The sequence below is a fragment of the Salmo salar genome, chromosome ssa03, assembly GCF_905237065.1.
Source record: "Salmo salar chromosome ssa03, Ssal_v3.1, whole genome shotgun sequence".
In the NCBI taxonomy this organism is placed as follows: domain Eukaryota; kingdom Metazoa; phylum Chordata; class Actinopteri; order Salmoniformes; family Salmonidae; genus Salmo; species Salmo salar.
In genome coordinates this window covers 67,211,398-67,229,904 of record NC_059444.1, presented here as the reverse complement: position 1 = coordinate 67,229,904, position 18,507 = coordinate 67,211,398, and the positions used below count along the sequence as shown (strand labels likewise).

Sequence of the window (18,507 nt, the reverse complement as noted above, 5' to 3'; positions counted from 1 at the left end):
CCCCCCCAACAGCCAGCTCACCTCTCACCTCCTTCACCATCTGGGATCATACTGACCCTAGAGTTATGACAGAAGCCTGTCACCATTCTCCTCTGATGACCCTTCTGTGGTGTCCTCCAGGGCTCTATATTAGGCCCATCCTCTTTCTCTTAGAACGCCCATCCTGAGCCCTGCCTTGAATGACACTAACCCTTCCTCGATACCCCTGTGCCTCTGCGCTCACAGATGTTGACGCAGAAGATTGCCATCCTGGTTTTCCTCCGTTTATATGTTTTATTTAACTCATATGGCCAGCCACCGAGATGTCAGTTGAGATCGGAATAGTCTAAAATAGAAATAGAGTTTGATCCATTTTCTTTTTGTCAATTGCTCACTCTAAATCACTTTTTTTTTTTTACTAAGTGGCACATATTTACGGCAGTTTATGTGGACTCCAAAACATCATGCTCCAGTTATTCTGCCATTTCCCCCAGAAATATCCAAACATGAAAATAATATTTGGAGTTATATTTAACTTTTTAGTTGAATTGATTTTTATTTTTTTATTTTACTGAGTTGATGGTGTTGTTGCTTTGAAGGTCAGACTTGGAGTTCTGCTTATGTATGTGCAGTTGTAGACTGAAGGGGTGTGTCCATTAGAAGGGTGTGTCTAGCTATGGGGCGTGTCTGCCAAAACGTTTCTCGCCTATGACAGGAGGGGCAATGGACGGAGCACTTTTTTTTTCCTTTTTTTCCTTCTCTTTTTTATATTTCCGATTTTTGTATTATTTTGTTTTGTTTTATACATTTTTTCAACCCCCTCAATCAATGTCTCAAAGTCTTTTATGTATTTTATCTATGTTACTGATTCTCAAACACGAGGGTTCCAAAAGGGTTCTGCGTCTGTCCCCATAAAAGGACACTTTGGTTCCAGCTAGAACCCTTTTTGGTTCCAGGTAGAACTCTTTTGGGTTCCATGAATATCCCTCTCTGGAAAGGGTTCTACTCCATGTAGAAAAGATTTCTACCTGGAAACAAAAGCGCTTCTTTAAAGGGTTCTCAGCAGAAGAACCCTTTTTGGTCTAGATAGCACCTTTTTTTCCCAAAGTGTACTTAACGTATGTGTATGCTGCTAAATAATACAGATTTACACACACTACAGCAACTTTCCAGTATCAGATTCTTCACATGTTAGAAGGGTTTGTAATAACAACCTTTGTGTTGCAGTCCATATTGACCTCAAACTGCCCTAAATTTGCTTCAACCTTTAACCCCAATGGGACCAGGGTTATAGTTTGGAGAGGTCCGGCTCAGTTCAGTAGCCCTACTCTTTGATGCTTAGGGGGACTTACAGTAACAATTATATGTGTGATGTCAGGTTGAGAGCTTGAAGCAGTATTTTCATTGCAGTATTTTCATTGCAGTATTTTCTGAAATTGTTATGAAACTTAAGTACGATGCTCCGTAATTTATTTTTATTGAACACAGGCTGTGGTTTGTGCTGAAATGGTTTGACCATCCCTCCTTTCTGTGTCTGTCTGCAGCTTACTCCACGTCAGGGGCCCCAGCTCCCAACAGGTTTGTCAGCATCGGATCACGGGACAACAACTTTCTGAACATCCCGCAGCAGACACAGGTGAGCAAACAGCTTTAGGGCTCGATTCAATCTGTATCGCTGAAGTTTGCGATTGAAAGTGAAAGGTAATTTCCGATTGAGTCGACATATGCAGTGTTACCATGACTACAGTCTCCGCTAACGCAGGAACATTGCCTTTACATTTCTATCGTGCTGTAGCACAGCTCTTCAGCGCTAAGGATTTAATCAAGCCCTTACTCTCATCAACATTAGTACCAACACTACCAAACTACTGCATTAGCACATTAGCGCTTTCTGCTACTTTCCACAGTGTGTGAGTATGTGCTTCCGTGCATGTTTTCATGTGGTGTGCATGCGTGCATGTGTATTTTTTGTGTGTAGGAAACCTGTCTGTTTTCATTGAGATTATCGGTCCAACTCAGGAAACTTACTTAGGTGAATGGATACATGCCAAAATATTTCTTATTCCCAAACTGCCTAACTGCTCCCTAAATCTCACTGGTGTATTTCCTCTCCCTCTCCTCATCCCATGATTTGTTGTGAATGTGTGTTTTACCGTGTGTATGTTTTACCGTGTGTGTGTTTTACCGTGTGTGTGGTTTACCGTGTGTGTTAAACTGACCTCTCACTGTTTATTTGGCCCATCTGGAGCCTGCCCCTCAGGCAGCGGGCTCTCTCTCTCCACCGCACTGCCTCTCGCTCATATGCCTCCTCCATTACCCACTGCACTTTTCTCATTAGTGTCCAACCACACCCGCCCCGAGCCAGCTCTACTCCACACTCCTCCCCACCACATGGAAACCATCTGAAGCCCTCTGCTGCTCTCACCCTCCCTCCCTACACTCCCTCGCTTCACTCCCTCTATGCTCTCCCTCAGCTCACTCTCTCTCTCCCTCCTACCGCCCCTCTTCTTCCCTCTCTCTCTCCAGCTTCGTAACATGCCCTGTTTGACTAACCCACCCCGCTCATGAGGCTCACCTTACACCACCGTGCTAACTCTACGCCATTTTGTCCCTTCTTTACCCTCTCTTTCTGAACAAACTATTCAGATACACACACACACACACACACACACACACACACACACACACACTTCCTGTGTAGCCCTCCAGTGCTCTGTGCTATTGAGTATATTGTGTTTACAGTATGGTTTTAGTTTGCACTGGAGAAATGAAATTGTATAGGGAGCTTTAATTGGTTGCATATGTAGCTCAGAAATGACATTGTTAGCATAATGCTCTATCAAAACATTAATAATGTGCAAAGGCCTTGTGAAAAGTCTGTTTGCTGTGACTGCAGGGCCTGAATAGAACTCTCACTCCCAGAGCATAGATATTTGGTCTCCAAGTGCCCTCTGGTGGCAGCAAGGCGGTTCTACGGCCAGAGGAGAGAGGAAACAGGAGAATGAGCGAGGGAGAAAAATAGTGAAAGAGGGGGAGAGGGAGAGTTTCAGCACAGCCCTCCTCAGAGAAGTCACGTCCCGACTGTCTGGTTGCCCGCAGCAACCAGACATGATGTCATAGCCACTTGAACTTGAGAGGGGATGCTGGGGGGAGGAAAGCGTGGGTAAGGAAAGAGGGTGGTCACTACTGCCAAGGATTCCAGAGAGAGTGTTAGAGGGAGATAGATGGAGAGAGAGAGACAGAGAGATAGTGTAACTGACAGGGGAAGAGTTACGAAGCCCATAGGCTGCTGGGACAGAGCCTGCGGCAAGAGGGTGAGGAGGGAGGGCAAGAGGCAGGAGTGGGGGGGTATTCAGGCGACCTGTTAGAGTCAAACAAAACAAACTGCACCTCCCCGGAGGCCCAGAGTTTCCAAGGCTCCAGAATGTTGGCCAGTGTTGACTGGAGCCAGATCCCGGCCGGCGACCCAGTTCTGCTCTCTTTTCACACTGAGCGGGAGAAACTCAATCTGAATACAGGGAGCGCCAGCCATCTCTCCCCCCGCTGCCTGTGGACTCTGAGTCCAGTCAGGAATAACAACAGCCTTTAGCAGCAGAGCCAAACCATACACCCATAGCACTATAGTACAGTACACTACAGTACAGCCAGTACAGTTTGTCAATATAGCTGGGAGTATTTCCTCAATATGACAAGGGGCTGACAACAGTTGACCATTGTTAGTGTAAGGAACGTGTGGGGGCCTCTAGTGGTCAATTGTGGAACTTAGTGTTTACTTATTTTCAATGGTACACATTTTACCTTAAAACTTCTTCAGGATCGGTGGGTCCCCCACGGGATGGTTGAGCTAACGTAGGCTAATGTGATTAGCACGAGCTTGTAAGTAACAAGAACATAGATATATCTGATATTGGCAGAAAGCTTAAATTCTTGTTAATCTAACTGCACTGTCCAATTTACAGTAGCTATTACAGTGAAAGAATACCATGCTATTGTTTGAGGAAAGTGCACAGTTATGAACTTGAAAAGTTATTAATAAACCAATTAGTCACATTTGGGCAGTCTTGCGACAATCTTTTTAGCAGAAATGCAATGGTTCATTGGATCAGTCTAAAATATTGCACATACACTGCTGCCATCAAGTGCCCAAAATCTAAATTGCGCCTGGGCTGGAATAATGCATTATGGCCTTTCTCTTGCATTTCAAAGATGATGGTACAAAACAATACAAAAAAACTGTTGTTTTTTTCTTTGTATTTTATTTCACCGGATTTAAATGTGTTATTCTCCTACATTCATTTCATATTTCCACAAACTTCAGTGTTTCATTTCAAATGGTATCAAGAATATGCATATCCTTGCTTCAATGCCTGAGCTACAGGCAGTTAGATTTGGGTGTCATTTTAGGAGAAAATTGGAAAAAGGGGCAGATCCTGTTAACAATGTCCTCTTTTTTCTATTTAACAGTCTTGGTTCCTCTGACATGACCTGTCTGCAAACCAGCGTCTAGAATCTTTCTTTACAATTGGGAATTGAAACATGGAAAACAGAAAAATAACCCACAGGAAATTGCCCAACGATCCTTATGTCTCACATAAAAAGTAAAGCAACCCAGGAAATCTTAGCATGATACTAGTAGAGGAACTCTGGACCCAATTACCTAAACAGAGGGACCCCCCCCCCCCCATTTTTAAGACGGGAGGATCATAGGATTTGGGACAAGTCATCATCTCTCAAAACCACCGAACCAGCAAAACATGGCAACACAAAAAGAGGAACCTGAAGAGAAAAAGGTCACCTTCTACTTCGGAGCAAGGACACATTGTGCAATGGCTGGGAAAAGCAACTGTTCAACAGTCAAAAAAACTGATGTAGGAGTGGGGATTGAAATTGAAGGGACATCCAATCACTCTCTTGAAGGCACAAAACACGCCATCATTTAAATGAGGTACGCTCCCCACTGTCAAATCACCCACAAAACAAACCCATTAGGTTCCAGTGAAATACGTAGCAGTCCATGCTACTGTGATGTCTACCTGTCACTCAACACACTGTCAATTGACCAATATTTCCCAGTCTTATAACCATTGACCTAATCAGCCCCACTACTAACAAGACAGAAACCATGCCAAAACATATCCTAAAGGTTGCACTACAAGCTGAATTAACACTAATCTCATGTCCACTATTACACCTACATGGCATGGGGGGAAAACAGGCTTACCTATGATTGTATTGTTATTATTAGTGAAAGAGAAAAAAACATGATATGAAAAGTCTCAGCCTACAGTTCAGCAACACCAAGGCCTCCACTCTAACCAGCATCCCAGCAGAAGAATCCAAACCCAAGTAAAGCAAAATGCAATCGCCCAGTTCACTCTTGCAAAACTACAACCACAACAATAAAGTGCTAAGTATACCCACTTTCATTTGAATGATGAATGCCATTTGTAACACACATATATATATACACACACACACCGGGCCCAAGTGGTGTTATTACGTCTGTAACACATGCTATTCACACGTTTCCAGTACACTCTTTTTGCCCCTTGTAGTAGACACAGAACCCAACACACATACTTAGTTAAAAACACAGGCCTCTGCATTAACACCCAGAACTACACAGCTACAGTAGTAATATTCACTTTTGCACAGAATTGTTTTATTTTTGGTTTCTTCTCTTATTGGACTTGTCCCTCTGAATTTGTCCGCTTTAAAAAAAAATGTGTTTGAATGACAGCACCTTATTGAGAAATACAGCGAGACTTCGAGTGGTATTGCCAGGAAGGGTGATTCTGTCAGTGTTCAGTACCATGTAGTGAAACAGTGACATTAGGTTGCTGAGGGCCCAGAGTCCACCTCCCTCCCATCTCCCTGAAGTTTACCCTTTTTGTTTACACTCCCAGACTGCCCCTGTTCCAAGAGCAGAGAGCCACGCTGCGGAGCAAAATGATGATGTGACATATTTGTTCCCATGTTTGGGGAGGAGAGCCTGGGTTGAAGTCAGAGGCCATATTGAGATGGTCTGGTAGGGTGCTATGGTCGCCTCTTTTCCCTGACACGATCTCAGCTCCCCATCCTATCCAGCCTGTTCGTTCTGTTCAATCAGCCCTTATAGATCAAACAGCCCTAAAGATACCTTACCAGCCAAAAGTTAAACCTTTTGAAATCAAGAGGGACAAATTAAATGAACACACTTAGCACAGCGCCACTTGACAAACTCACACACTCACATGCACATTTACAGTATAAGTAGCAGTCACAACCACCCAGCCCAGGCCAGATTGACTGTAAAGGGAAATCTTAACATAGGGCAATCTCTGAGGGAACCTTTTGTTTTTAATCATTCACTTTTTATTTGAATTCCTAACATTACTAAGATTCAGTTCAACATCAGCTCAAATCACCAACCTCACAAAATAACTGGACTGCCTGGCCATGTACTTCACTGCAGGGAAACAATGTTGCCAGACGGCAACCATCTCATCAGCTTGATAGAGAACTAGCACTGCTGAATAAGAATTATGATGGCTATGGTGATTTCTTTTCTAATCTATGGAAGTGCCTCTGTATTCCCATTATGCAATTTGTTAAACATGAATTCAGGTTCTTTTTCTCACATATAAGCTAATAGTGAATGGTGGTGAAATGCTATGTCTGGGGAGAAAAACAGTGACAGCTCACTGAATAATTGCAATCATCTTTATATATACACACATATATATTTATAGATATATACATTTTTTTATTTGCAAAATAAGCTCTGTGGCAGTCTAGTTATTTTTTGAAGCATGGCACAGTCAATTGATGCATCTTAAATATCTGATTAGAGCAAAAGTACCAGTCCCTACACCCACACCTACATCTAATAGCAAAAAGTGTCCACGGCAAATACTATAGATACATGATTTATATAGCAAACAATAAAGTGACATTGTAGTCAAGGAAAATAACAGATTAGATTTTGGTTATTCTTTCTTGTTTGGGAAGTATTGTTGTTGAAAAAATGTATGTATGTTGATTGAGCCATGTGCAATGCCTTGGGTAGATAAATTGTGTTTGTCTGTTAGAGATTGTTTGAGGGCGTCACGAGAAAAGAGAGGCTAAACCCTCTATTTTTTTGTTTTAAGTCCACTTGCTCCGGGACTCTAAACACGAGGGCAGACAAAAAAAACCCCAGTCTTTGTAAATTGAAAATGAGTTTTTATTTTTTTTCCTTATTCCTTTTAAAAAATGTATTTGTAATGATTTGTTTTCTAAATCTGGGAGGGCTGAAGGAACAATTTAGCAAAACAAAAATATATATCACTAAATGAAACTGGTGCTTTTTACGAAATAAAGTACATTCAAACTCTATTATACATAAATAGTAATAAACAAAATTAAGTGTTATCATAAAGCACATTTTAGGAAACATGCATTATTCTATTTCTCTTTTTGTATTTACCAAGGGGGGAGGGGTTCATTATATGAAAAGGTTGTGACAAAAGGCATTTTTCTTCAACCTTTATCCCATAGCAGGAAGAGGACCGTTCTGTTTAGTTTGATTAGATGGTTATCCTGACAATGGGATGATGAACTAGTGGAAAAGGCCTGACGTAATGGACATCTGGGCCATGACAGTATCACCAGAGAACTGACTAAAACATGACCTATTTAACAGATTAATTGCAACTTGCATCCAATTTTCTAAACTGTGGACATGTTTAAAACTGGCCAACCGAAGTAATCAAGTTTGGGACACAGACAAGATCTTCCCCATTTTGGGAGATGCATCAGATATGGAATCCATTTTTTTAAGTGTTAGCTCAACCACAAAGTGATTAACAGCGTTTGGAGAGATGGGAGGTGTAATGTGAAATACATTTTGGTAGGTTTAGTTGATTAGTAGACTCCTATCTCAAACCCAAACAAGAGGTGAGGGAATATAAGGTGTATTTTGAGCACAGAAAGGATGAGAGCAGGTTTAAATCAAAGAAGTGAACCCTTCCCCCTTCCACTCCCAATCCGCAGTGTAAATTATTCTAAATATTTGTTTGGTGATGTAGTGTTAGAATCAGAGCATCTTAAAGGTTGTCCCTAAAAAGTGCCTTTTGTTCACAGACTCCATCTTGTAATCCTGAGTGCCCGTCTCAAAAAAGTCCCCTCCTTCATATTTCTTCTATATCCTCTCCTTCTTCAAGCTTTTCAAAGCAGTATATATAGTACTAAAGGAAATTGGTGTGATTTAGTTATTTTTATTGTTGAATAATTAAGAAAAGCAAAAAAAAAAAATCTGTCTTGCTTGTCTTCCTGTATCTTGTCTTCTGTCTCTCTTGGACACTGGAGTAGTCTGTAGCTGCGTTACCCTCTCCTTATCCCTCCCCAAACCCCTTTACTCTGAATGGAGGGGTAAAAAAAAAAGCAAAACTTTGTCTGAGCAGAATGCAGTTAGCTCACATGTTATTCTTGTCTGTACGCTTCACATTGTATACCATACCGATCTCTTCAGCTTCTCCATTCAACAGCTAATGTAAGTGAACAAGTTACACCGGTGGGCTCTTGGGGTGTGGCGAGGAGAGGGTCTGTGAGGGCGCCTAGTTTTTCACTGGGATGTATTTGATGACATATCATAACGTGGAGATAAAATACACATAGGAATTTCCCTCTGAATGGGCAAGGGAACTGCATGGCAACTGGGATAGAATAGGCAGGTTTGTTTAATTCTTGTTTTATCCCCCCAAAAAAATTACAGAATTTGGATTTTCGTATCTTATGCAGCAATGCTACATTGAGACCGTTTAATGATGCACCTTTCTAGTGGTTGCATGAGACCAGCTATTAAAACAAGTGAAAAAAGTACCTGAAATGATTCTAAGCACCTTATAACGGAATGGTTCCAGCCCAGGTAGACTGGCAGGCTCAGATCCACAATCAAGAGAACCATTACACCCATTTACTAGATCCCCAAATGAACAGTGAGAACAATTACAGACTAAAGTCATATGGTTCTATACACTGTATGTGACATGTGGTAGACAGTTAAAGCACCTTAATTCCACCAGCAAAATCAAGAGCAGGCTTGATAGAGGGCCTACTTGTTTCCTACAAGAATATGCACGTTTTTATTGTAAGTGATTGAAGCCAGCAGCAGTATTAGCTTTGACAAGTAAAGCACCAGTCGAGAAGCCAGAGTGACAGGTTTCGCAGTGTGTGCTTTGCTTGGGCAGAACATTGGTCCCTACCTATCTTGCCCTGCAGCACCAGAGAGAGAGCTGTCTCTCCCGGGCCCCCCGTCTTTTTATTTTCCTTCGGGTTTGTTTTTAAAAGTGCGTAGGGCCGTGTTTAGTGTTGTGTAGAGTGAACCCCCAGCTGGCCTTGCCCCCCACCGCGCCCCTCAGTGCAGCTTCCCTTCCTCAGGAATACACCTCCCAGAGCCCATGGTGAAATGCATGTGTTAATTACAGTTTCTTTTCCATAATAATAAAAACAGTTTGAAAAGAGCAACACTTGAATAAAAGGATGTTCTTGACTGTAACTCACATGTTTCTGTCTGCTTATTTTCAGATTGCTGTTTGATTGGGTAGGTGGCTTGCCTGTGCTGGGGATGAGAACCCTAGAGTTGCATCATGTTATAGTGGGGTAAGAGGCCAAAATAGTTTCACTGCTTATCAGAAAATCTACTTACCAATACTGATCATGGAGGGTCAAGTCCACAGGAGTAGCACTACTCATTCCCACATGATACCGAAATGCCTGGACTAGAAATGTAATTTATACACACTCCAGTTCCTGTAATACTTTGTATTCCATAAGATCAAGTTGAGTTTAATTTCAGTTGGCCTCATTCATTGTCCAGACCAAGAATGTGGTGCATATGGGAGTGTTTGGCATGAAATAGAACATAAGAAGCCATGACATATTGATGATGTTTAATGAAGCTGAGCATTAAAGCTGTAAAATGCCAGTGTCAGTGAAAGCCATGTTCACAAAAACAGATGCAGTCAAACATATTGGCATGATCACTATTCACTATTCCTTTAAAATAAGTTGAGATTAAACTTTGTGTTCACGTGTGTATTTGTTTCAAAGGTCCAATAAATAAATCAAAACTGAAATGTATCACTCAAGTCGAAAATGGCCTGAACTAAATTCACAATTAATTTGGTTTGAGGCAAGTGTAATTGATCCTACTTGTGGCAAGTTGAAGGTGCCTGCAGGGTAAAAATAGCCATTCAACCAGTTTTGAAAAGGGAAAACTGGAAATTCTGTGCAAGGGAGCCAATACATTTGAATGCATCTGTTCAATCCAAACTCATGAAGAGACAAGCTTTTATAGACCCATTAAACTCCTGCCATGTTAAGTTAGAGACAACATACCTTGATAAAAGTGAGTATTCATAAAACCACACATTTCTTGGTACCCTCCGTTCCCTCAGAAAACCCACAATAGCAACATCTCAAAACACTGAGAATCCTTAGTGTAATAAGGCATGGGTCAACCAAGCCTCATGTTTTACTATCTCAGTTGGAAACAGGTGGTTAAAGCTAGGCGATAGCCGGTTTATACTTCAGATTCACCTCATCACTAAAGACTGTTGAATAGTCTGAATAGGCTCATTCAGGCTGTGGATGATGACAATGATTGGCTATGACTGGGTCCTGGTTTAATAAAGACTTTATACGGACAACCTTCATGTGGACCCTTGTTCCTACTGGACATTTTGGGCTCCATTCACTCTGTAGTGCTGAATATCCGCTTTATAGCGCTATTGACAATTTAAAGGTAATGTTACCGCAGTCGCCAAGACTGCATTCATGGTAAATGGCTGCATATGTCGGCTCAACAGGAAATTACCCTTACATTTTTACACGATACGGGCTGAATCCAGCTCTTAGTGTCTCATGACCAGCTGGTCCCGTTGTATTTGAGCTGCCCTTCATGTGTACTATTAATCAGATCCTATGAGAAAGGTGGTGTGTCTACTCCTCAGCCTTGGGAGAGAGGTAAGTGAGAGTAACTCCAGCATCCCAGGACTGGTCCCTGCCATCTCTCCCCTCCCCCTTCAGAGGATTATATGTAAAGGTAAGGTCAGCGTTGCTCAGCTCATCAGAGACGTAACACTAGAAAGAACTGTGCACCTTTCAGCAAAACCTAACTTTCAGACACATATCCACACAGTAATGTACCTGTACGGTTATATGACCATACACACATCCATTTGTCATTTTGGTTGTTCTATACCGCTCGATTTACTCAGGATGTTGAGCATTTCCACACCCAGAGAGATCATGGATATCTGAGTGAAAACTAAAAGCGCTAGCTTTGAGGTGAAGTGAGGGGACCCCATAAATAACTTGGCCTGGCCACTGGCGAAATGTACTTGCCTATATGACAATATCATGGGATGAGAAATGTGTTTCGCTATGTGGTTGGTTTTTGAATGGCAAAGGAAATGTGAGGGACTGGTGCAATCAGGTGAACAGACCACAAGCGGACTCTTCATGGCCTTCAGTTTAGTTTCCCTTTCCCCTCTTGCCTCAATACACCAACATTGTAGAAGTGCATCAAGGAGAATGTGCTTCCATTACATCCAGCTAGAGCATTAACAAACTTAGATATGCATATCAATGACTTTGCATCTTAATTGAATGGCATCCACCTGTACACACACACACACACACACTCCGCAAACCCTTCAGCCCCCTCCCTCCCATTCCCAAAGCTCTTCTAAAATTTCAATATATACCTGCCCTAAACAAATCCCACACATTCCATTGGAATTCAAGTGGATTTCATTATTCCTCTTTCACCCTTAGATCAACATATACTTTGTGTAGCTTGTAAGACCCCCCCCCCCCCCTGAAATGACCTGAAGATCGTTGCTCTACAGTGGGGTGCAGTCCTTGTGCTGGGCCGGAGAGGAGGGCAGGCCAGCGCCTCTCATTCATCCTCAAAGCCCTGGTTCAGGAGGAAGTTGGCCGCTAGGTTCTCGTTCTTTTCACAGGCAAAGTAGGCCTGGATCACCAGCGCCTCGGGGAAACCCAACGCTTTTAACTGAGCCAGGAGAGAAAAAAAAAACATTACATTTCAACATTACTATTTCTCACCAGAAAGGTCACAATGTATGCATTTTTTAGCTAGTCTTCTTGTCAGTTGAAGCCATCTTATGCCCTAAACAGTGCATTGAGAGGTCTTTAGCTCCCCTCACCCTCTCGATGGCTTCCTTCTCCTGAGGCGTGACCTGAATGTAGTTGACTGGAGCTCCCTCCTCCACTGCAGCACCCAGGTCCCCCACCTCAGGCGCGTCTCCTACCTCCCCCGCCGGCTCATTCAGCATCTGGATGAACAGCTCCTGGTACTGGCTGATTTGCTGTTGTTGAGTTCAATCAATAGGGAAAGATAAGTAGACAGCAATCAGCAACAGGCAGAACATACATTGTGAAATCACAAAACCTGGGAGGTGTCACTATAGGGAGTGTGTGATGCAAGGTAGTATGAGTGGTGGTGCCATCAGTGTGTGTAGTGCATGGTGTATGTGTGTTACCTGTAGGAGCTGTGGGTTCTCCCGGCCCAGCTGTTGGAGCAGAGCTGGCAGCAGTGAGGGGTTCTGCTGGATCACCTGCCTCATGCTCTGGAACTGAGGCTGGGAACGCAGGAACTCCAGAGGGTTTTCTCCTGCAACACAAACAGAATATTTACAGAAGAGAATACGTTGATACATACAGTAGATATAGATACAACACTTACTAGGGAAAATGCACATAAGCCATGCCCATCTTTCCAACAATCTCATCTGTTATGCAGTGCATTTGGAAAGTATTCAGACCCCTTGAGTTTTTCCACATGTTATGTTACAGTCGTATTCTAAAATTGATTAAATAAATGTTTTCCTCATCAATCTCCACACAATACCCCATAATAACAACGTGAAAACAGGTTTATCATTTTTCAGCAAATGTTTTAAAAATAAACTATTATTTTCAGACCCTTTGCTATGAGACTTGCAATTGAGCTCAGGTGCATCCTGTTTCCATTGATCATCCTTGAGATGTTTCTACAACTTGATTGGAAAGGCATACACCTGTCTATAAGGTCCCACAGTTGACAGTGCATGTCAGAGCAAAAACCAAGCCATGAGGTCGAAGGAATTGTCCGTAGAGCTCCGAGACAGGATTGTGTCGAGGCACAGATCTGGGGAAGAGTACCAAACAAGTTCTGCAGCATTGATGGTCCCCAAGAACACAGTGGCCTCCATCATTCTTAAATGGAAGAAGTTTTGAACCACCAAGACTCTTCCTAGAGCTGGCCGCCCAGTCAAACTGAGCAATTGGAGTTTGGCAAAAGGCACCTAAAGGACTCTCAGACCATGAGAAACAAGATTCTCTGGTCTGATGAAACCAAGATTGAACTCTTTGGCCTGAATGCCAAGCGTCACGTCTGAAGGAAACCTGGTACCATCCCTACGGTGAAGCATGGTGGTGGCAGCATCATGCCGTGAGGGTGTTTTTTTGCAGCAGGGACTGGGAGACTAGTAAGGATCAAGAGAAAGATGAACAGAGCAAAGTAGAGAAATCCTTGATGAAGAGCACTCTGGAGCAGGTTAGGACCTCAGGGCTGGGGTGAAGGTTCACCTTCCAACAAGATAACGACCCTAGCTTCATACCCAAGAAGACTTGCGGCTGTAATCGCTGCCAAAGGTGCTTCAACAAAGTTCTGAGTAAAGGGTCTGAATACTTACAGTTGAAGTCGGAAGTTTACATACACTTTGGTTGGAGTCATTAAAACTCGTTTTTTCAACCACTCCACAAATGTCTTGTTAACAAACTATAGTTTTGTCAAGTCGGTTAGGACATCTACTTTGTGCATGACACAAGTAATTTTTCCAACAATTGTATACAGACTGATTATTTCACTGTTTCACAATTCCAGTGGGTCAGAAGTTTACATACACTAAGTTGACTGTGCCTTTAAACAGCTTGGAAAATTCCAGAAAATGATGTCATGGCTTTAGAAGCTTCTGATAGGCTAATTGACATCATTTGAGTCAATTGGAGGTGGGACCACGCAGCCGTCATACCGCTCAGGAAGGAGACGCGTTCTGTCTCCTAGAGATGAATGTACTTTGGTGTGAAAAGTGCAAATCAATCCCAGAACAGCAGCAAAGGACCTTGTGAAGATGCTGGAGGAAACCGGTACAAAAGTATCTATATCCACAGTAAAACGAGTCCTATATCGGCATAAACTGAAAGGCTGCTCAGCAAGGAAGAAGCCACTGCTCCAAAACCCCCATTAAAAAAACAGACTACGGTTTGCAACTCCACATGGGGACAAACACCAACTGTCAGGAGGAATAGGCCAAAATTCACCCAACTTATTGTGGGAAGCTACCAAAAACATTTGACACAAGTTAAACAATTTAAAGGCAATGCTACCATATACTAAATTGAGTGTATGTAAACTTCTGACCCACTGGGAATGTGATGAAAGAAATAAAAGCTGAAATAAATCTCTACTATATTTGGACATTTCACATTCTTAAAATAAAAGTGATGATCCTAACGGACCTAAAACAGGGAATTTTTACTAGGATGAAATGTCAGGAATTGTGAAAAACAGTTAAAATGTATTGGGCTAAGGTGTATGTAAACTTCCGACTTCAACTGTATGTAAATGTGATCTTTTTATTTTATTTATTAAAATCCTATTTTTGCTTGCTATTGTGGGGCGCTGTGTGTAGATTGATCCAAGGGAAAAAAACATTTAATCCATTTTAGATTAAGGCTGTAACGTAACAAAACGTGGAAAAAGTCAAGGGGTCTGAAAACATTTCCAGAATGCACTGTACAGTAGATGTAATACTATAGCAGAGATATAGGCAGATGGTCTCACCCTCAGCTACAGTAGGGGTCTCTGTGCGGGCAGATGCAGGAAGCTGTGCTGGAGGATTAGTCTCTTGGACCGGACTGCTAGGAATGCCCTGGAAACACACAGCAGCACATACTCACACAAACAGCTCTAACAGACAGGCTGGTTCTAAGCTGAGGGTAAATGTGCTGTAATAGCATTTTTGGAAAAATGTAGTACACCAGTGTTAAACTGTATTCTGAAAGCTGATGTCGCACAGTGCTGGTGTAATTTTGCTGAGTCGTTGTACATGCTGCCATGTTAAAGTTTCATCAAATATGGTGCCATGCTGTACAGTGTAATTTTGCATTCATGGTCTTTTTGGGGGCTATTGTTCAGTGTCATTTTGCAGGGTCATGGTGTATGGTGCCTGGTTGCACAGTATTGTGTATCCTAGGTAGTTGTGTGGTGTGTTGACGGTTCTCACAGTGAGGAGGTACTCCACGGCCCGATGGGGGTTGTTGAAGCTGGCCCGGAGAGCAGCTACCACTCTCTCCCTCTCATAACCTATAGACATGATCTCTGCCAGCATGATCTCATACTCCGCTCCTGTCACTGACCAAAAGAAACAAGTTGTTAACTATTTACCCGAGTTACAATGGACAATATTTACACCCATAAACACATAGCTGCTAGAAGGCATCTTACAAATCCCCACGCCCATACTACATGCTATCATCAATCTAGCAACACAGCAGATACATTCCACACTGACGCATTATTCACATAGCCAGGTCGAAGTCCATCACTCACCCAAGGCAGAGGAGGCATCTCCCCCCTGGACCTCCACACTGGGGTCTGAGCTGCAAACAGAACGACAGGGTCAAAAATCCAGTCAACCCATTCAAAACATTCAGTGGTATATTGTGGCCATAAATAATATATGCCATTTAGCAGACTTAGTCATGCGTGTATACATTTTACGTACAGACCCGGGAAATGAACCCACTATCCTTGCGTTGCAAACACCATACTCTACCAACTGAGCTACAGGGACTACAGGGGGTGTATTCAGTAAGATGAAAAAACTACGCAATGTTGCAGATAGAAATGTAATGAATGTTGCATGATGTTTAGGTCATATTTGTCCTACACAAAATGTGTCTATGTTAAGAGTTCTGTAATGCTCCACCCTCCTGAACAGGCCCCAAGCTTAGTTTATTACTCTCTCCAATTTGGCAGACTGTCTACAAAATCATAGGCTAATATTTTTAGTCATTTAGCAGACGCTCTTATCCAGAGCAACTTACAGTAGTGAATGCATACATTTCATTTCATACATTTTATTTTTTTTTCCCTGTGCTGGCCCCCCGTGGGAATCGAACCCACAACCCTGGCGTTGCAAACACCATGCTCTACCAACTGAGCTACAGGGAAGGCAGTTTTACGGCTGTCTTCTCTATGCCTACCTGGCTGGAGCTGGGGGCTCTGCGACTGTAGGTGTGGGCTCCTCTGGGGGGATAGGGATGGCTGCAGGGGCCAGGCCCGCAGATGACGAGGATGCAGAGTCCTGGACAGGGGCCTTGGGTGCCTCTGAGGAAGGTGTTGAAGCAGCTGTGGTAGACTTTGCCTAGATCGAGAGGAGATATAAACAGGCTATTATTGTCATCTATGCAGACAATCATGTAACCCCAAAACATGCGGGTGCAGCTCATTAGGAGTCCAAGTAAAATGGATTAGGGAAATGTACCTTAGATACCATAACTACAACAAAATTCTTCTCGTCAATTTTGTAGTCTTTAATAGGTGTGTCATCTTGCAGGATTTTGCCAGCATATATGAGCTTCTGTCCAGACACTGGGAAGTTATCTTTTCCCCTCTCTGCTTCTATCTTCTCCTTCAGTGCCTTCACCTGTTGAAACCAAAAAGAAGCTGTTCAGCCTTGCTTTAACTGTTAAACACAGTGCAACCCAAAAGTTGCTCGCTAACACTGACTGTTTGAATTGCCCAACTTTTTACATTGCGGTTTACCTTACATGATGTAACTTAGCTAGCTAGCTATTTTCACTCTTTATGACCTAGCTAGAAAATGTCTGCTAGAATTTTGCTAATTAATCATCCAACTGGACATGCATAATCAAGAACTAAAATAGATAACGTAGCTAGCTAGCTAGTAATGTGGCTGTCTAGCTAACGCTAGTTAGCTAAAGCTGACATTAACGTGATGAGGGATAACTAACGTTAGCTAGTCATGTAGCAAGCTAGCTGATGTTTTAGCGGATAATAACTTACCTAGCTAGCTAATTATGAGACTCAACATTGGATTAGCAAATTGACACATACATTAGCTTGCAAGCACGCTGGAAAGCTAAGACTAAGAACTAGCTAGTTAGCTAATGCTAGGGGTGTCAATAACATCTTGCTAGCTTGCGTTAGCCTATGTTAGTTGTATTATCCGAATTGATAACAATCTGGAACCAAATAATTTGGTCTTTCGTGCATATAACAAAAAAGATAGTTAGCTAAGCGGGCTAGATAAAACGCACACAGCTGGCATTATTATGAACAAATGGGCACTTACCGTTTGATCTGGGTCTATGTCAATTTGAATGGTCTGCTGTTGCAGTGTTTTTAGCGTGATTTGCATTGTTGCGGTAGCTAACGCTGTTTCCCCTTGCGCTTCAATTACAGCTGTGTTTTAAAATATTCAAAAGTAAAACAGAAATTACATTTAATCCCAAATATAACCACAAGTTCAAGCAAGACAATATTTATCCATGACCATGAGATGTGTCCATGAGCACTCAGCAAATCGCCATCTTTGATGACACAAAACTCAGAAGTAGGTGCAGTGTAACGGTTTGCTGCCCAACTTGCAGCCTCGAGCGCTCTCTGAGTCTGATAGCTACAACCACTAACTGGTCAATCATATGAATGTCTCGGTGTAATCATACACCTGTGGTGCCAGTTTATCCAGGTTGTAGTAGGATCTACAATCTACTCTGCGAGAACAAATGGTACTTTGCATTTATGTCATGATCTGTTGACAGTTGTGACCGGTGCGGTGGCGACCAACTGGGTTTACAGAACAGCAAATATACAACAAATGTACTAACGTTAGTATTTTTGTTTAGTTTACAGTCACTAGGCAGAGTGGCACCTTTTCAATGAGGTACGGTCAGAGGTCCTCCTAACATACCCTGATGAAGACAGCTTGTCGGTCGGAACGTTGGATATTAGGTTATTCAATTATTGAGTCTGAGTTAGAATGTGCGGCTCTCCTTTTCTTTATCAAAGGTCCGCCTAACAACCATTGCAAAGCTACGTTCGATCTGTATCAGATAAGCGTCAACTGAAGTGAAACAGGCATTTTACTTTCCATAATAAAATGTTACTCTAAAGTTCTTAAGAAGATAGAAGCTAATAAATATGTTTTATGTTTGCTGTATATTGTATAGGCTGTAAATGTGTCTGTACATTTGTCTATTGCTGGCAGCACCAATTCACCGAGTTAAATTCTGTCAATGTGTACCACTTGGCCAATAATGGTTATTTTGATTCTGATAGACAGTACTTCGAATTTCCTAGCCTCTTACCATATCCCATACAATCACGCGTCAGTGGCCCAGGAAGCGTGGGAGAAAGATGACCCAAAGTTTTCTCAATAAAAAAATGGTTTATTGGCAAGAACCTAGTTATTT

The 18,507-nt window shown here is 42.4% G+C and overlaps 2 protein-coding genes across 22 annotated transcripts in view; one reads left to right on the top strand and one right to left on the bottom strand.

The window, feature by feature from the left end:
• The window catches only part of nfixb (nuclear factor I/Xb), a 162,563-nt gene extending 153,067 nt beyond the window's left edge, over nt 1-9,496 (top strand). For all 21 annotated transcript variants that reach the window (XM_045716153.1, XM_045716137.1, XM_045716136.1 and 18 more), the window contains 2 exons: nt 1,524-1,615; nt 4,444-9,496. In XM_045716153.1, coding sequence (XP_045572109.1) covers nt 1,524-1,595 — 72 coding nt within the window. In that variant the 3' untranslated portion in view covers nt 1,596-1,615; nt 4,444-9,496. The remainder of the gene's footprint in view (nt 1-1,523; nt 1,616-4,443) is intronic.
• Nucleotides 9,497-16,389: 6,893 nt separating this feature from the next.
• rd23b (UV excision repair protein RAD23 homolog B) lies at nt 16,390-17,569 on the bottom strand (the record flags this gene model as incomplete). Its single annotated transcript, NM_001165275.1, is given in 3 exon segments — nt 16,390-16,436; nt 16,557-16,718; nt 17,388-17,569. Coding segments are annotated over 3 exon segments (275 nt in total), but the record flags the coding sequence as incomplete, so codon positions are not given.
• Between the last annotated feature and the right edge of the window lie 938 nt (nt 17,570-18,507).